General features: G+C 49.8%; 2 protein-coding genes across 2 annotated transcripts; both read right to left on the bottom strand.

Moving 5' to 3' along the window:
- Window positions 1–2,399: 2,399 nt before the first annotated feature.
- Window positions 2,400–8,153, bottom strand: LOC128720197 (uncharacterized). The gene is made up of 4 exons (XM_053813850.1): window positions 8,043–8,153; window positions 7,505–7,664; window positions 3,263–7,418; window positions 2,400–3,183 (listed from the first exon to the last, which is right to left on the bottom strand). Exons 1-4 carry the CDS (start codon window positions 8,082–8,084, stop codon window positions 2,400–2,402), a joined length of 5,142 nt encoding a protein of 1,713 aa, XP_053669825.1. The 5' UTR covers window positions 8,085–8,153.
- A 3,036-nt stretch (window positions 8,154–11,189) lies between these two features.
- On the bottom strand, window positions 11,190–19,159 carry LOC128720198 (transcription factor SPT20 homolog). Its single transcript, XM_053813851.1, has 3 exons — window positions 19,142–19,159; window positions 13,027–13,289; window positions 11,190–12,945 (listed from the first exon to the last, which is right to left on the bottom strand). The coding sequence occupies exons 1-3, from the start codon at window positions 19,157–19,159 to the stop codon at window positions 11,190–11,192; spliced, it is 2,037 nt and encodes a 678-aa protein (XP_053669826.1).
- Window positions 19,160–19,900: the final 741 nt, after the last annotated feature.

The following is a 19,900-nucleotide window of genomic DNA, read 5'->3' as shown; positions in this document are numbered from 1 at the left end:
TTGTAACCTATCAATTGGGGCCAATCGGCCAGCCCCATCGGGAGCAGGATGCTGGGTGGCTGAAATCGGTGTCGCGTGTTTCGAGGCTTTTATCCGACGCATCCGGTCCGCCTAAATCTGCCAATTTTGGATGGACCGCTGGATGGAGCGCGTGCGCTTATGGGCTGCAACCCAACGGGCACCGGTCGTTTCCAATCTTAAAACGGAAAACCCGACCAACTCGGGCGTTCGTGCACCCCTCTGTTCTCGCCTGTCCACCTTTCATAATGTGGTCTGTAAACTTGTTGATTGAAAATTAAGCTCTGGTGTCCCGGTGCGATGGGGAAGGTTTGCATTTTTTTTCCTCTTTCGCCGTATTACATAACGTAGCCGCGCAGGAAACGCGTTTTTAGCGTATCTTAGCGCGATTGCCCTCCTCGGTGGGGTTGATGCAGCGTGGGGTTACTTTCATTTCGTGTTTTCTGGTGCACTCTTTATGCATTTCTCCTCGCAGTTTGCTCGCAAACCAGCTCACGAGCGCGGGAAAGATGAAGCGTTTGTTTATGGCTGACGCTTTGCGTGTTGCGGGAAATGTGGTCAAAGTGAGAGAGAGAAAGAGAGAGAGAGAGCAAGGAAAATTTAGCTTGGTCTAAAAGTTCCTCATCGCAGATAGAGCTTTCGCGTGATGTACTAAAACGCACGTTGTGTTGCACCGGTTGCATACTTCATAGATTTAAATGAAGCTCTACTTTCCATCAGAAATGCACAAATGCATGATGCATTATTGTACAACTTGTTCATTGCTGTTGCTTATGTTTGCTATTATCTAGATTTTCTTTCATGAATATCAAGCAAGCAGAACCATAAATGTTTTACCCATGAGAGAACGTGAAGTTCCCAGAGAAACCAATTATGGCTATTTAATTAGTGCAAATGGTCAGTTATGTCGAAGCGGAACTAGCACAACGATGCAACGATGCAGATGATTAACTTGTAATATACATGAAAGCGAAACAGAAGAAAAACAACACTCACCATAAATGTATGGGGGTGTATAGAGAAAAACAACAACCACTACAATGTACGCTAAAAAAAACTGATGCACTTTGGTACTGCCGTTCGATTGAAGATAAACCAGCGATCAATTCGCCACTTCGTGCCAACCAACCACAATGATTCCACCAGAGGAAGAAAGCGTAGTAAACGATCACACTGCAGACAATGTGTTGTTGCGAATTAATAAGCAAAAAAAGCAACAGACTCTCCAGTAACACGTGCGGACGAACGCCTCAACAGACTGCACACGATTTTCTATGATTCCTACACGGGGCTAACCAAATACGGGCTAAAGACGTCCAGTGTACAGTGGCTCACTTTGAATGCTCGCTTCCTCGCATAAAACCAGCATTGCGAAGGGATTTCCATTCGTATCTCCACCCCAAAACGCAATCTCTAAGCCATCCGTCGAGCAAGGGTGATCACTTTTTCCGCATGCTAACCGTGAATTTTCCATGCCATGAAGCACACTCGAGGCGTTAATTGTGCACGCCGCGGCCCTGTGAGCATCGTTACTGACCGCTTCCTTGGGTGCTCTCGCTTTCAAACAAGCGAGCAAACTTGTAGCATCTGTTTTCTGGTGACGAACGGTCAAGTTCACAGCGATCTTTAGCCCGGTGGTCTGTAGACCGGAGCGAACCGTCGGCGGAGATATTCATATTCATGTTCCTCTCGCACCGACTTTCGAGCGAGTTGAGTTGGAAAAGAGCGGATTAACAGCATAACATTACATGCTTTCATGATCACCGCCTTTGCTATCGATGGAAAACACGAGGAAAACGATCCACCTGTCAAAAGTCGCTCGATGAAGGTATTGCAAATTTCTCCCAACGGAACGAAACCGAAAATACGACACACAATTTGTTCACCTTTATCGTATGGAGTGTATTGTTTATTTATCTACTGACTAAAAATTATTATCGATTACAGTATGTTTTGGGGGAGGGCAGTTCCGATGGTCGCTAAAGTGTATTTCTGCGTTGCTTGTGAGGACATTCGGAATGATCGAAAACGCCCAAAACCCTTCACTAGTTTGCGCTGACGCAAAACCGGAAGGAAAGGAATATAAATTAGATTTTGCAATAAATAATATCACTACCTAAAAACAATGACGTTTGATGGGGTTTTATAAAACTGCGCACAGTGAAAGCGACAGCTGCTGCAGAGCGCCCGTTTTCTAAAAGTCTTGAAGGAATCCTGTCTTTAAATACTTTCATTTCATCGTATTTCACGACTAAAACGCTCCACCGACCAGACTTTGGCTGTTGCTCGTTGAGCGGTGAACTCTAACTTACCGCCTCACCTATGTGTGTTTGTTTTTCTGGATTTGTTCCCGTGTTGCTGGAAGATCTGCTAGAAGCTCATTAACCCTTCACAACCGGTGGCGGTGGCCGCAGGCTTGTGTCGATCTTCATCGCCTTCGACGGTCCCGTGGTTGGTTTCACCGTTGTCGGTTTCCAATCGCTTGTCGCCGCCTTCTTGCTCATAATCGGGCTCTGCTTCAGCAACCCCTGGAACAGCTGCCCGTTAGGATTGAGGAACAGCTCCGGGTTGAATTCTCGCGTCGGTCGCAAGAACTGATGCTGCTGTTGTTGCTGTAGTTGCTGCTGGATCTGTTGCTGCACCTGTTGTTGCATCTGCTGCTGCACCTGCTGTTGAACCTGCTGTTGCATTTGTTGCTGATGATGGTGATGGTTCTGAACTGTCAGTGACGGACGGTTGCCAGCTACTTGGACATTTTGGTTGCCATTTCCATGGTTGAGGTTGTTGTTCCCGTTGCCATGGTTGTAGTGGTTAGCGTTACCTTGGTTAGGCGTCCTTGGCGGTTCTCCCCAGGAGGCGTAGCTCATCGATCCACTGGCTACGGCATCTCCGGCACTCGTTGGCGAGGTCTTGAGCTTGAGGTTCTTAGGGAACTTGATCTTGAAGTTGCTCGCATCGAAGTTAGAGTTGTACTTGTAGTTGTTCACCTCCGAGGGAGGATGCTGGAAGGTGGGTATATGCGAGGAGAACACCTGCGTCGAACTGGCCATCGTTGGAAGCGACATCCAGTTCGAACCCTTCAGCTTCAAGGCCGGTTCTTTTGGTGGATGTGGTTGCTGCTGCTGCTGTTCAGCTTGAGCCTGTGCTAGACCTCCCAGCATATACCTGTGAAAAGTAGCGTTTTGAGGAAAAAAATTTACCTACAAACCCCTATTTCTAGTCCAACGTCAGCTCGAGTCCTTACCTCAACGTGTTGATGTCAATGTTGTACGGATTCGTGATGGGAATGCCATTGATGATCTGGATCGGTGCGTCCAGCGCCTCGGGAGCGATCTTGTTATCGTCCTCGCTGTTGTGAGCCATTCCTTTCGGCAACCCACCATTACCGAAGCTAATCGATGCTCCAACGTTTGCCGATCCACCCTTGATCGAACCGAAGTTGTTGGACGCGTGGTCTAGATACGATCCTTTCAAAGCCGTCCGCAGCCCATGCGAGCTGCCTTCTTTGGCGTTCAACATCGTGTTGATGTCATGGTGCGATTGTTGATTAAAGTGCAACTTCGCCTTGGCTGGTGTCACACTGGAACTGTCATACCCGTGACTACCTTTCGTGGCTGGACCCGTATGGTCGAAAGTCGGTCCGTGTAAGTACGACTGCCCCACATCGATCGCAGAGAGGTCAGGCTTGATTGGCTGCTTGTTACCTTTCACCGTGAGATCCACGTTGCTACTCAGAGTGTCCTGCATGCTCTCGATGGCCACCTTCAACGGCTTACCGGCCGTGTACGTGTTCTTGCCCAGCTTCACGGTCTGCGGCGAACCTGTCGGCTTGTACGTCGACGAACTCGGGACCGACTTCATCGGTTTGTAGTGGCTCGGACTCGTTGGCACGTTCGTACGTACCGGCGTGTTCAGCTGGAACTTCTGCTTAGGCCCTCCGTTGAGCAATGCCGACAGGTCGATCTCCTCAAACGCCTTGTGCGTGTCATCGGAATCTCTCGATGCGATCACCGGTAGACGGCCCTCTTCCTGCAGCTGACGCATGTACCGCATCACAGCGTTCTGCACGTGACGCATGTACTCCTGCTTGGTGATCTCGAGTGGTCTCGCGTGCTTTACATCAGGATCTACCACCTTCAGAGTGGCCTCGCTACCCGCAGCCATACTATCACGCAATGGCCGCTGGAATGACGGGTGCGCTAGGTTAGGCCGGTAGTTGAACTTGCCGTAATTCGGGTTGACGTAATGATGCTGGATGTCATCATCCGAGTCCTCAATCGTCTCTTCGTGGTGGTAGTTGTAGTGCTCGTGTGTCACTTCGGGTTCTTCCGACTCCTTCTCGTTGTAGTGGTAGTGGATCTCTTGTTTTGGCGGACTCGGAGGTGGTGGAGGCGCCTGCTGGACGTGTGGTCTCACCGGTTTCTTCTCCTTGTCCTCGATGTGGTACAGCACAAAGTACTGATGCTTTTTCGATGGTTCCGCACTCATGTCCATGTCCTGTGGTTGTTGTCCGTGAGGTTCACGCACCGGAACAGCTCCTTGGGGCAGCTTCAGCATCATGCCCTGACCTGGCATACGTCCTCCCATCCCATGACCCGGCATGAACACGGCATTCTTCTTCGTAGCCTTTGTTGGGTCATCCTCCGGATCAGGCAACGCCTCGTTGGTGTAGTAGAACTCGTCATCTCCTCCAGGCAGCTCGCTCTTCTTATCCATCTGCGGCTGCACACCGATCATCGGCTCGAATCCACCCTCCATATCGTCCGACGAGCGGTGAGTAGACTTGTAGATCGTGACCGTCTTGATGGGCTTCACCTTGGAGAAGATGAGCGGTTTCTGCTTCTTCTTGTCACGCACGATGTACTCAATCGGTTCGTGGTATTTTCCCGCAGTACTACTGCCGCTTTTAGCGCCACCAAGAGCCTTCAGCGTGGCGTCAGTAGCCGATCCCATGTAGAACTCACCGTCCGCCACCGTGTGCAGGCTGTCCCAGTTGTACTTCATCGCGAAATCCTCCGCCAGCTTGGTGGAGTAGTTGCTGCTCAGGAAAGCCGAGTCGTCCGAGGTGATGCGGAACTCTTGTGGTATCTTAGACGGATCGTCACCCAGCTTGATTTCGGTGCCGTTTGACAGCACGTAGTACGTCGTGACCTCGGGATCGGTGTAGTACTCCGTCTTGGTGGCGTCACTAGGCGAGGCCTTAAACCCGGCGATCGACGTTGTAAGATTCTGGATGGGTTTACCCGAAGTCGCAGGAAGCGATGCGTAGCTGGTCTCCGACGTCGATGGCTTCATGAAGATCGTAGTACTTAGTGTCTTGAACGGCTGCTCCGACGGATGGATCGTTTCATACGCCTTTGGCTCCTGGAACTTGGAGAACGACTTCGGCGTTTCCTTCATGTGCGGGAACTCGTACAGCGTGTCGGGAGTCGACGACGGACTTACGCCGCTGTACTTCGTGTACGGTGTTGGAGAGGCGGAGAACATTTTGGGAAAGTCCTGAGACACACTCGCCCCAAAGGACTCCGGAGTGGACGACGGGATGTAGCTAGGGAAGGATTCCGAGGCAGCTACGTGGCTCGGTTTGTAGCTGTACGATACTCCTACCTCCGATGGCACCTCGCTGGGGATTTTCGCCGGGATGTACTTGGGGTAGCTTGCCGGCGAGGAGGAGATTTTCTGGAATCCTTGTCCGGCACTGGATACCTCAGGAGTAGGACTCGGCCGGTACTTGTACGGATCGTACGTAACCTTGTCACGCTGTGGTGTTGAGGATTGTAACGTCGGATAGCTCGTCACCTTCGAGTAAGACGGTGCTGGTGAAGGTTTTGGAAGATCTGCAAACTTGTGCTTCGCTGGTCGTGCGGTGGCGAGCTTTAAGAAATCCGGTGACACCTCTACCACGTGTTTATTTGAAGGCTCCTCCTGATGGCTGATTCCGTGGTACGACACACTACTAACACCACTACTTTCCACGTGCTTCTTCGGTGGGTCCACATGGTGAGACTTAGGTGGATGGTACACGTACGTTTCCTTGTGTTGTACCGCTGGAATCGGCTCCCGGTCAAAGCTTACCACAGATGGCTTGAACGTATCGACATGATGAGACTTTACGGGCTTGTAACGGTATGCTTCTTCTGCCGGAATTGGTTCCGGTTCCATCTGGACCTGCGTGATCGTCTCAATAGGATGGAAGGTCTTCACGGGATAATACTGCGGCCCTTCGGTAGTCTGTGGTTTCTCCTTCTTCGCCGGTCGTGACGTCTCGTAACCATGGTGATGATAGTGTTGATGTTCCTGCTCTAGTTGTTGGTGGTGATGCACCTGCTTCTGGTGCTGTTGTTGTTGTTGCTGGTGCTGCTTCAGGAAGTTCTCCTCAACCTCTTTCTCGTACTTGACATGCGGATTTGGCAGCTCCGGCGCAAAGTGTTTCTTCTCTTGCTGATGTTGCTGATGGTACTTGGGTGTGTAGTCTTCCTCCACCTCGAACCCCTTTGTGGGCCGATACCGACCAAGCTCAACGGGACTGGGAGTTCGGCTCGGTTTTGAAGACGTACTATGGACGTATGTTTCGCGCTGTTCGCCATCACGTGGCCGCTTAGAACTATGCTGTGACGGATGGTGTGGTACACTCGACGGTCGTACCTTGTGTACGGTCAAAATGGAACTACTGCCCTCAGAATCACCCGTTGGTGAGAACTTGTGGAACTCCTGGTAACTGCTTCCCGAGTCGTGATGCGTGTTATAGCTGCTTCCGTAGGTCTGAGGTTCATCCGGTCGCACGGCCTGCACGAACACGTTCGAGGACGCCGTATCCTGCTGTTTGACTGGCACGACCTTATTGACAGCAGGCAGATGCGCCGTTTTCGATACGGGCTCATTCTTCAAAGGGACCTGCTTCATCTCCTTAGGCCGATACCCAACCGTAGGTCTCGGATCCGGTTGCTCCAGATCGATCGCTACGTACGGCGTTACAGTGTGGACTAACATCGGTTTGGTGGTTTTTGGCTTGATGTGTTTCGGCCGATAGGTCGGTGCAGGAGGTGCAGTTGGAACCGGTGGTGCAGGTGTCGATGATGGCTTTGTGGGAACAGGTTTGGTGTGGTAGATGACGTGCGGCTCTGCCAAATCTCGACTGGCTGGTGATTGACTCGGGCCAAACCGATCGTACTTGACTGTGGTGTACTCGACGAATGAAGTCCCTGGCATCGCCGTCGTGCCCTTGGGACCACTCTGCATGTACTGCTGGCGCATCCGCAACGCCTCGTGAACGAAATCCTGCGGGCTCTGCTCATCCGTCGGTCCGCGATCGGACACTCGATCGGTGGCGGCCTCATCGTGGATGATGACTTCGTCCTCTGGCGCGACGTTGATCACGTACTGGGACTCCTTACCATTTTCTGCGGTTGGGACGGGAATGGATGAATGGAATTGGAACTCAACGTCAGCGAAAGGTCGCGTGGTGTGTCCTCTTCCCCCAGCTTACCAGTGGTTTTGGCGATGATGCGATTCGATGTCCAGGGTGAAATTGCAGAAGCAGATGCTATTTGGTCGACATAGTAAACCTGTTCTGATCGGTCCTCCTCGTGTCGTCGGTTTTTCTTCTTGTGCTTTCCACCTTCACCGCTGGCCGCACAAAATAGCACCTTTAGTAGAACATTTCGGGGTTATGTTCCACACGACCATCACCACATTTGAGGATTTCGTACACCAGCAACACCAGTGATTGAAAAAGGAAAGAAAAGGACATATAATAACTTAGTGGTGTATAAACATATCACAAAACTGCACGATAACTTTTCGAAGTAGTAAGAACTTTTCAACTTTTACAAAATCGTCTCTGATTCTTCTTCTCACTAATGTCTGCTGCTCTCGTTTAAGTCACTTTTGAGTTAACTTTTCCTTTGCACCATAAGATACTCATCTCATAAGATCATAAAATCCCACCGTGTCCTTAAACCATGTCCAGCAATCCTGTCTTTCATTCGCACAGACACACACACAAGCACACTCTGAAAACTTACGGCAAGGCTTATCAACAGCAGCGCACGTGCATGGGTCCTCATCGTAGCGCGCCACGGTTACTACGGATAGTGAACTGACTGTGCGCCAACCGTGGCCGAGTGCGTTTTATATAAACTCTCCAAAAACCCGGTCGGTACATCCCACCCTGGAGGATCCGTTCAAAATCCGCACGGGGCCAGTGGCCGTCTCTCCTTCTCGCTCTCTCGCTATCTCTCGCGATTACGCTGGTTTTCGTGCTCTGTCGCGCGCACACGCGAGCACCCAATTTGCGTGGAAAAATAGGCGAAAAAGAAATCGCCCCTTACACCGGCGCAAAGCCTTAACGCCACACTGAGCGCGAGAAGAAAAGTCTTTGGCATCTCGACCGTTTGTTAGCAGCCGCCCTCCTTCCCTCCCTCGGTGCATTTTCCACCTTCCTAGCTCCGGGAAAGGAACGAGGGGTTTTCCTTCGCCCCGGTGTGGAGGTGTTTATTTTTCCGCCGCGCGCTTTGCGAACTGAAGATTTTCCTTTCATGTGAAGAGCCGCGGATTGGATCTCTTTTTTTTTCTTATCGTACGCTCTCGCTCTCTCGCCTGGGGTTCCTCAGTCTGTCAGGATTAACAGTCTCGGTGCATGCGAATGCAGACATGAGAGCAAGGGCAGGGATTTATCGCCCATGCAATAGGGCAATGCTACCGGCTGGTCGTAGATGGCGTGTGTTTTGAGGTTGTTGAATTGTTTCTGTGACGCCTGGAAGCTCCGCGGTTGGGTTGTCCTTTGGCGTTAGTAGGCGGCGGAATCCTCACCACGCTTGAAGGATTCATTTTGAGCGATGCTGCTAGCGAGGGAGTCAATTTTATGCTTGCTGATTTGTGTCCAGCCACGTTTTGATGAAGGGGGTCGTTGAAAGGATAAAATATTTTGTCATCACAAGTTGATGGATGAATTTTCCGGGCATTTATCGATAACAATCAATTACAGTGGTCTAGTGCAATTTGTCAAAAGTACCGAGTGTGAAGTACTAATGAAGCAGTTTGAGCTAGTTTGATGTACTAAAAGTACTACAGATTGATTAGCCAGCTCTTTATCACAAGCAACTAAACAGAAACCCAACCACCGATCGCTTGGCTTTCTGTTAAACCTTTTCCGCCCAATTTGCTTGCTTAGTTACAGCTCATAAATTACGCAATTGCCCGTCAGGAGGTACTCCGCTTTCCTAGCACCAGGGCATGGTCATCAATCCAACCGCCAATCTCTTGATTAGCGCAAACCCCCAAACGATCATGCAATTTGCCGCCGCTGCCGTTCCGTTCGATACGAAAATCAATCGCTCGAACAGGCCAATCCCCTTGCGGCTGCACTACAAAAAGGGTGCAAGATCCTCCGGTCCGGAATGAGCCCGAAAGTGCGCTTTCGGTGTTCGATTTTCAGATTGCGAGGAGAAGCAAACAAAAAAAAGAGCATCTAATTTTACTTTTATGCGCCGCGCACACATCACGGCAGCTGGGCTCCTTGGAGTTTCGATTCGAGCCCAACGGGCTGTTAAACGGTAGCCTATTCTCGGAGCTGCCCGGTTTGATGAAGAAAGTGCATCATTTGGGCGCCATTTGCGTGCACGCGTCCTTGCGTGTGTGCGTTCGTGCAAGCTTAGTCCACTTAGTCCACTCCATTCGTGGCTCAGGCGATGATCCCACAGTGAGATGGAAGTCAGTTAGCGCGTTTCCTTTTTTTTGCATTTGTTTTTTTAATTCTGCTGTCATGACAACTCTTTGCTCCTTCTAGTGCGCTTATAAGAAAAGCAAAATAATAGAAGCAAATAAGATAATCATACAACGATCGGTTCGTTTGATTAATACACGATCGGTACGTATTAGTACGAATGTCGAGGAAATTGCATCGTCTACCTAAGCATAAATTGAGATAGTTGTTTCAAATAACCAACCTACCAACTTACTCAACCGCTGCTCTACGCTCGAAAACAGCTTTTCTAATTTGCGTCAATTATTTTCAAACGATCAAACCATCACACCTGATAAAGCCACCCTTTTGAAACAAAGAAAAAAAACCCTCACCGACCGGTTATCGGAACAATATAAATAATTAAATCATGTTCGCTCGCGCAATGAGCTAATCAGCATGCTACGGCGAAGCATAATGTTCAGCTCGCACAAACAATTTCCAACCGCAGGAACGAGCTCGAAGCCTGGTGGCTGTTTGCCGTTCGTGGTATGCGCTTCGTTTTCATTCACCAACGGAGGTTACTGAACGGTGGCGGTTTCCGGCGCGTCTCCCTCGGCCGCATGCTATGCTGTTTCACTTTCACGTGGAAAATGGCAGGACTTTGCGGTGGTGCTTTACGGTTCGAGAAAGAATTTTCAATATTTTTAAAACGGAACGCCACACGTCATGTCCCGCCCAGGTGGATTGGCTCGTGCGTGCGTGCCGCGCCATTGGACCAGCGCTGCCATTTTGGAGGAATTAGTTGTGAAGTGAAACTCACCCGGAGGTGGCTACTGTTTGAAAAAAAAGAAGCGATTTGTAACGATCACCAGTGGCGTCCCTTCGCCGCGAGAAATGAGGAATTAAAGCGCATTCAATAATTCAACTCAATTGTGCACCATTTGCAGTCGATGCAGTTCACTGCATCTGCGAATGTGAAGGAAAACACAGGAAAAACGACTCATCATGTCATAGGTCGATTATCTACAAATTTATTCAATAACTGGTAAGTGGTTCGTTTACATTTACGCTGCTCTGCTCACGTCGTCTGTTCCGTAATCTCTTTCTTTCGCTTCCATCTTGATGCATTAATAAACAATTTTTTCCTCGACGACTTCTCCAGCGCTACTACATCAAATGTGCACCAGCCGTGACTGGGGCTTACTAGGAAGGAACGCTCTGTCTACGGAGGACACTGGTAACTGCTAATAATTTAAATACAAAACCAGATAAGGCACTGTCAAAAGCGCCACAGCAACAGTGAACAGGTACCCAACGATGTCAACCTCCTTCGCATTGATCCTGCACGTTCTCAAGACATCATTCCGATTGACGATCGTAAGGGTCTTGCCATGGTGAAATGTATGCAACGATCTCAGCAGGATTCACTAAAGTACACTAATCGGCTAAAGCGATAACAGGCTAAAAGGCTAAAGGACGATGACACCTACGCGCTCATTCGTGGACTCGGACTAGTGGAGCTTCTGACGGTCACACCAGGATCGTCCGACGGCGTTGTGCGGCTCTTCTTTTTCATACGCTGCACCATCTTGTTCACCTTACGGAACTCTTCCTCGGTGTAGGGTGACGCAGCGTCCCGCTTGCTTGAACCCTTCGCACCAGAAGCTCCGGTCCTTGTTCGACCTCCACCAGCTGCCATGCGAGATCCTCGAGATCCACCTGATCCGTGATGGCCAGAAGATGAGTGCGCGTGGTAGTTGTAGAGGCGTTTGGGCTTCTGCGTGATCGCCACCACAGGCTCAGTGTTGTAGTGAGGCGTTACCGTCTCGCTACGGTCTGTTGTCACCTGTGCACCTGCCGACTCGACGAACGACTTGTCCTCGAAATAAGACGCCTGCGAAGGATACACCTCTTGAAGGATGTACTGCTGCTGGTGCTGCTGCTGTTGCTGGTGATGGTGTGCATGGTGCTGCTGGGGAACGTGAACCACCTCCTGCTGCTGGTGGTGATAGTGCTGCTCGTGTTGCTCCTCTTCAGCAACTTCCTGCTGCAATTCCGCCTTCAACGATGGGCTCTTGTAGATCACGCGCGTATGCTTGTGGCTTGGATAATTCTCAACCAGCTTAGGCTCAGGCAGGTACTCTTCTTCCTGCTGCTGCTGTGGTCGATGATGGTGATGGTATTCGGCAAAGTTCGGATACTTCTTCGGAGGCTGGTGGTGATGTTGCTGTTGCTGCTGATACGGATCCGGGTGCGAATGATGAGCTTCTTCGGGCACTGGTGTGACGAAGTTGACTACCGGCTTCTCGTAGACGTACTGCGGCTCGTGCTCTTCCTCATGGGCTGGAGCTGGCTGGGACACGTACTGGTACTGGATCTGAGCGTGACCTGGCTCCTGAACATGTTGCTGATGCTCCGGATGGTACGTCTGATAGTGGTAGGCTGGCTCTGGTTGCACTGTGCTGTGGTACGCCACGTGAGTCGGTGTCACCGTCGTCTTGCGGTGTTTAGTCGGTCGTGGTGATGCAGGCTTCGGTGTATCGTAGTACTGCTCCGGCAACGGAACGTACGTGTTCTGGCTAGTACGGATCATCGGGACATAAGCGATCTCGGTAGGATAGACAGGATCTGGTTGGCTGTACTTCGTCTTCGTATGATGCCCGTGATGTTGCTCATGTTCCTGCTGCTCCTGTTGCTGCTGTTGTTGCTGCTGCTGCAGATGATGGTGATGGTGGACGTCTTGTTCCTGCACATAGTGCTGCTGATGTTGCTGCTGATGCTGTAGCTGCAGCTGTTGCTGTTGTTGATATTCATGCTCCTCCAGCTCCTTGTATAGTTGGGCGGCACGTATCTCGAGGTACTGCTGCAACAGCGCCTGCAAATGGGCCGCATATTTGGATGGTCCGGGAATCTTCAACACAATCACAGGTGTATCCTCTTGTTGGTGGAACAACTGCCTCGTTTGCTGGTGACCCTGAGCAGGACTGCTGTGGTGATAGTAGTACTGCTGCTGTTGCTGTTCTTGTGCGTACTGCTGGGTCGGGTAGACCTGATACACCTCCTCGATCGGTTTAAGCTCGTAACTGTGCGAAGGCGTTATCTCGATGTCGGTCACCGTCTCTTGAACCGTGCTGTGGGTCGATCGGACTGGCGGGATGTCGTGTTGCGAGTATGGGTAGATCATATATTTCGGCTTGGAAAAATGATACCCCGAATCGGGCTGATTGCTGTAATGACCGTATCTAAAAAGAAACGAATTGTACGTCGCCATTAATGAGCTGTTGTCAGCCAGAGAGAGGCCATTCTCTGTCGTAGATACTTACCCCAGATCACCCTCGATTGTGCGCTTGATGTTTTTGCCGTCCGTCGCGTTGCTGCGCTCGACTTTGATGCGAATTTTGTTGCCATGCTCGCGGAACTGGCGGTCGAGCTCCTTAATGAAATCAACGTCGGCCGGCGGTAGAGCGGTGAATTCTTCGATGATTGATTTGGGCGATTTGGTAGGTTTCAGCGAGTAAGCTTTCTTAGTGGGCCGTTTCTCGAGTTTCTTCTCACCGGCAGCCAGTGCCACCGACACTAGAAGCAACTGCGGAAGAAGGAAGAAAATAAGAAGACGATAGTGTTGAAATAAAATTCGTTTGGAAAATTTTGGAAACATTCATTTAAAATTTACAATTTGAAAACGAAACCACACGCCACTATGGCAAACTATAATTAAGTTTGTTTAGTTCCTGCACATTGCACACAAATCATAAAAAATGTGCAATGCTCAAATGCATTTGTAGCCTGAACGAGCATAAGGGTTAATGACTACCCCTAAAAGTATGCAACCAGCGTATCATGGTGAAAATGGTGAAAATGATTCAAATGTACCGTGCATCGTACAACCGCGGGATTTTCGGTAATTATCTTCTCTGTTATGCATTGCAAAATTTATTTGTTATTTTAAACCGTAGCCAATATAAAACAACCAAAAGATGAATACACACTTGATAAGTACTTAGTTGCCATGTTTTCATTCGTTTGTCTGTCCAACTAGAAACAACACATTTCGAAATTCCGATAGCAGGACTCATTTGAATAGTTAGTCTCACTTTCCCAACCATTTTCTATCATGCACCTGTGTCATGTTCCAACCAGCGATTAGCAGTTGTGCGATAAACTAGCGGTGGAAAAATTAACCCCACGCTGATCGTCGGGGAAATCGATTTCGAACTACTCGATCGCTTCCTGCGTGTTAAACCACGTCGTTAAAGCGCGAACGAAACAATAAAAAAACGATCTCCACCGCCGCGTTGACGTGCATTACCGATAATGGCGCCCAGACACCGCAAACACGTGATTTTCGACTCGCGAATTGCAGGAAAAGGTGCACTTTCGGTGGGCACGTGCGTGATCAGCATTCGGTCGGTGCGCAACGCATGGCGAATTTCAAAAAAACAACCCTGCAAACTAGAGCAATTTTCGAATTCGCCGAAATCGCCGACTCCTTTCGCATCGCTGCGCTCTCGTTGAACCCATTTCGAGCGAAATGGAGAGTGCGATTATGCGAAATCTTTTACGACGATGTTGTCTCTACCCCAGAGCCAACCTCCCACCGCCAGGCTGACCACGCATTATGTAAATCAGCTCTAACGGGGCGGCGTATTTCTCCGAGACCTTCCCACGTTGGATGTGATACCGATAACTGATTATTTAATCGAAGCCGTTCAATGAGCCCACAAACTGACGGTGGCCTAGCAGACCACACCACGCCCAGCTGGCCGCTGGGTTCGCTTTAGCGAAGAACAACTTTCATCCCAACTACTGCAGTGGCTGGAACGAAGAAATTTGAGCTCTTTTTCTTGGGCTCCGAATCCGACCCACTGCCGGGTGATATGCTGACGCTTTTCCAGCCTTTTTTTCTTCGGCTCTCTTGGGCTTCCCCCAAACGTTCGCAATGTTGCATTCTATCAGCAGCACCAAGCTCGCGTTCCGAGGTTGTGTAAGCCTGTCCGAATTGACGCACCCGACCCCGGAATCGAGTGTCCGTGGCGTAGGAGAAATGGCAACCCGCTCGGAACGTGCGCGCGAGAATTTACACACGAGAAACGCTCGGCATCAGGAGGCGTGAAAACTTCACCGACGGTTAGGTCACGACGAAACGAAACGGAATCGGCCAACCCAAAGGGGTGACCGAAAAGTCGTAGAAAAAGTTGCCAAGCAGGAAGCGGTCGCGATCGCGTGATGTACACCACGCTGGATCTCGGCCGTTTGGCCTCGGGAAAAGCCGGTTTTCCACAAACGCCGCACCGCAGGCCGTTTGGGTGGTTAGGGACATTTCTAAATTGCATTTTTACGAGCCACGGGTTGGCTTCGAAGCGGCACGATCTTATCGATCTTAAAGATGAAAGTTGTTCCATTCCCGACCTGAAATCCTGGGAGCATCTGCTTCACCTGTGCTGGGTTTTGCCTGTTGGAGGAGTCAGCTCAATTGCTCCACAGGTCGATCATCGCTCCGGTTGGTGTTGCACAATCGCAACTGGTTTTTTTGCACCGCGTCCAATATGGCAATCGAGGACCTTACGACCGTCGTTTGGCACTCACCGAGACCCGCCAATTTCTCGGCAGCTTTTGCAAACGGTGATGATATGCGCGTGCGGTTTCGGCACGTTACCTGATTCCTTTTTTTTTCTCGTCTTATTTTTCTCTCCACCCGCTGTTGGCAGGTGTAATAATCGCGCAAGCTGATCGCACCGTCTGCTTAGAACTTCAATTTCGATGCCAAATCCGACGGCAGGCGAAGGTCTCGCGGTAAGGTAGCCAAAATTAGGGACAAGGCCAACGACGGGTGCCAACCGCAACTTGTACTCGACGGCCCGAAGAAAGCCAGTGTAAGGCGAGCAAGTGGAGCAGGAGACACCTGATGCTCTAATGAGGTACAGCCAGATGAGGTATGGAACCGAGCCCTCGTTAGACATCAAAAGCTGTGAAAGGGTTGCCGGCGGTTTAATTGACTCCTTGGTTGGTGGTTTATCGCTTCTCCGCGAAAACCCCGTCCCGAGCAGATGGTCGAACACGTTTTCAGTTAATTAATTTATCCAACAATATGTGAACGCTTGCCATCTTTGAGTCGTTGATTTTTTTTACCTTTGGCTTTGGAACTTTACGATCTAATTTGTTACGGTTGATACGTTGAACTTTGATCTCAAATTCACAATTCGGTTTATTCATGTGATGTTTCTACACCACCGCCTTGGCGCACAATTACAACACCTCGAAAAGGGTTTTTTTGTTCGCTTCCTCGCGATAGCTTTCCTGAAACGTACGTGCTTGCTCGAGGAAAAAATCGTCGATTTTATTCGATCGAAATTTTCCACCCATCCTCTCAGCGCCACCTCGGACACGCGGTCGGAGGAGGCCGGTGAGATGAAAGGAGCGGGGGTTGGATTAAGAAATATAATTGAGCCTCTAATTAGCTCTACTTGCTGGCCGCAGACTGAAGATGCTGCTGCGTAGGTGTGCACCGAACTCGTAACGCACACGCACGCTGGCGCGAAAAAGGAGCCGCATGGGGTTGGGCGCATTTTTATCTCTTTTCCCTCCGTCGGTAACCAAAAGAGAAAAAAAAACAATTCGATGCGCCTCCACTGAACGAGTGACTGACTGACCCGCGAAATTACGCAGCAACGTGCCCGCGTGGCGTGAACAGACTCGCGCAAGACGGATTCGCGGCTTACGGCGTTACAGTGTAATTGTTTGCTTCATGCTCGAAGCGATCCTCTCGTTGTGCACCCTCGCTACTACCGATCTGCAGAAACGAGCCGCACTCGCACCCGCACCCGCGTGTTGCTTTGGGCAATGGAGGAAAATTAATAGGAAAGGAGAAAAAAAAACATGCTGAAACAAATAAATAATCATCCGAGCACGCACACACACACACGCGCGCATCGAAGTAGGCGAAAATGTCTGCAAAGCCACATCCCAGCGACGCACCTCGGAAAAGCTGTCATTTTCCAGACCGGCAAGGTTTCGTTTCGTGTGCTTCTCATTCAGGTGTGTGGGTGCGTCACCACGCGGGTCTATAAATGGTTGCGGAGTTGCGTAGCGTTTTGGAGCATCCCCCGAGGAGGGTGGCTCAACCCTGCGACGGTGGTTGCGCATCATTGGGTGGTAATGGGCGGGAAAAATGCACCACGGGTGCCCTGCGGTCATGGCCTCTCCCAGGAGATGAGGCAAATGGCAGGCAAATGAGGCTCATTGGAGAAATGTATGCATAAAATCCCCTCCAAAAAAACGAAAAATGATTCGTCAACCAGAAGCATTTCTTTTGCCATTGTTAGAGCCTCTGTCTCCGGAGGCAGAGGGAAATAAAATAAAAAAGCCATCTCCCAGCAGTGCTGCAAGCGTACGAATTTAACAGGCGTAATATATGCATGTAATAAGCCCCCGTTTGGTTGCAAAAGCTACAAGCAAATATAATCATAAATCACTTCCATCCACTGCACGATCCAGGCCGTCCCACTACGATCAAGCAGGACTTTCTTTCGGCTAATGTCTATGCAAAACCTAGATCCCATCTACCATGCATCCTCGCTTTAATGGCACCCCAACCGCCCATCGGTATCATCGGCAAATCAACAATCATTAGCGTCACCTCACTCGGCGACGGTCATTTGCAACCGTCGATGGCAATCGGTGTCCAGGAAGTGTGCCAGATGGTTTGCCGGCGTTACATCCTCGCTCTGGCCACACGAAACCGGTAATCGATCGATTTGAGACCCGGCACGGAACCAACGCCAAGACGAGCCCGAAGATGGCACCACGGTTTTTCCCCAGCCACTAGGGGGCAGATAGGATCGGTATTGTTGCACGGGTTGATTGCAATTACGCAAGCCACCGACCGCACAATGTTGCTTCGCCGAAGAGAGAGAGAGAGAGAGTGCCCATGTCGAAGAGGGGGATGAAATGAAAAAAAAACAGCCGCCGGAGGTTCCGTTATGCATACGCCACCTGACGCTGAGGGAAGCGCCATTTTATCGGCCAAATATCGTTAAAGGAAAGCGTGCAAAGCGGAGCGGTGTAGTAGCCATACGATGGCGGTTATGAACCGGCTTGAGATTTGGGGGCTTCTCCGCACAGAAGCATGATCGGTCGCGGACAAAGAAACGTGGCTCGTCGAACGTTGTGTGCGGCGACGAAGAAAAGCATCTGAAATGAGCTCGGACAATGGGCGCGTCAGCCGCGAGAAAGAATCACTCTTCAAGTGAAGCTTTCACGTGGCGTTACTCAATCCTTTTTGAGGTGCGTTTTATTTAAATGTAAACGATCGATACTGGCGATCGATTAATCGCGCCCCGGGGGCCATTTTATAAGAGCCGTTGGCGTGATGTCTTTGCGATGTAATTGTGCTTTTGGTGCGGGTCAAGCTTTATGCAACCTTCGTTTGCTATCAATGTTGCCGAGTGAAGGCTCTATCTACGCGCAAGCTCATCTCAAAATGACAGGATAATTAGCAATGAACATAAAACTAAGCTTTTATTCGTTTCTTTATGTCTGACGGCTCCTCCCAAAAATAAAATCTAAAACACCAGTTCACCAGTTCGTAAACAACCCTGAACTGTTGGTAAATCTTTAAAAGATGAGCTTGCAGAAAATTTACATTCCTACAGCTGGGCTTCTCATGGCGTTCATTAGCACAGAATATTTGCAGCGGTAGCGAAGATTTGCCAATTTTAAATTAAGACCTTCGAAGCCGTCCGTTAGCCGCACCGAAAAGGGAATGAAAATGGTCACTTCTCGTTTAAATTCACTGAAGATGCGCAGTGAATTGCGCCACTTGGAAATGTGAACCTTCCTTTTCTCACGCCGTTATTACCCATCTTGTCACCCCGCAAGGCTTTATTCGTCCATTCGCCTCGCATGCATGGATTAATGCTTGTGCAGCAGCGCAGCTTGGGAAATGAAATTTGTTCTTCGTTCTCAAAGCTGGCTGCCTTCAGGCGCATCTTCGCCGCTTGATGGAGAGAAAACCACTCAAAACTAAAGGGTGCCGAGTGATGCCCAACATTAAAGAAACCTTCCGCCAGGGGAGAGCTGAAAGCTCAAGGCGATGAATCTACGCGTACGGAAATGAAAAACGATCGAAACGAATTCAAAACCACAAAAGTAATGAAACATCGATCCATGGGTGTTTATGAAAATAATAGTGAAAAACAAAACCATCAATTTATCGAACGCCAGTGTATCAAACGATGCTTAGCGCTAATTGCAGGATCCATTAAAATGGGCTTATTTAGAAGGGCAATCAATAAAAAATTAGCCTCGAAAAATGAGACACGTTCTAGGGCTTCCTGCAATGCATACATTGGCTAGGCTTAGACAATGAATTCGATACTTTATAGACCCCTTTTAGATGAGTGAAGCAGAGTGAAAATAAACACGCACGGTTTTACCTACCACGATTTGCCACCTCATGCTGTACGGATTTCGTGTCACGTTTGTGTTAAAAAAATCAAGCCAGCCAACGTCCTTTCAGCAGGGGTCAATACGCCAAACAACTCCAACTGTCTGTAGCGTCCACGAGAATTAATCACAGAAGCTTAAGTCTCGTTCTATTACCAGCACAATGCGCAACAGATCACACCGCTTAGTGTCTAGCGTAAAAAACACTTCATCTCACTGCTAACCACTTCGGTTCTATGGGCTGGCAGGAAAACCACGAGCCTCCGAAAGCTTTAAAAAAACGCACCAAACGAACCACCACCCACGCGGAAGGATTTCACGCACACGCGCCACACGGAAGGCGGAACGCACTCGCGGAGTTTTTCTTAGAAAATTCGAACGAAAACAAAAAAAAATATTTATATGCACGGAAACGTAACGAAAAAAAAATCGATTCGACACCCAACAGTTGGTTTCGCGAAATTGCGCGCGATCAGTTCAGCTGAAGCCCGGAGCAAACGATGCGCACGCACTTACGCCTCGAACGCTCGCTTGCGTCTAAACGAATTGCGCCCCGTTTGGCACGTTTTTCATAGCTCTCGCGCGTTCGACGCCACCAAAGAAGCGAGACCCGCGCATAGCCTTCCCAGAGAAGCCACGTGGAAAGGGTTGCTAAGGCCTTTCGCCGGTGTGGCTCGGGTCGTAAGGCTGTCGCTTTGGGTTCGGTTTCGTTTCGATTCGCTCGCGGTCCGGGACTCGGAAGGGGAAAACCAT

The sequence above is a fragment of the Anopheles nili genome, chromosome 2 (assembly GCF_943737925.1).
Source record: "Anopheles nili chromosome 2, idAnoNiliSN_F5_01, whole genome shotgun sequence".
NCBI classification, from domain to species: Eukaryota; Metazoa; Arthropoda; class Insecta; order Diptera; family Culicidae; genus Anopheles; species Anopheles nili.
Note: the sequence above shows the minus strand (reverse complement) of the source record. Positions and strands in the feature narration are given on the sequence as shown.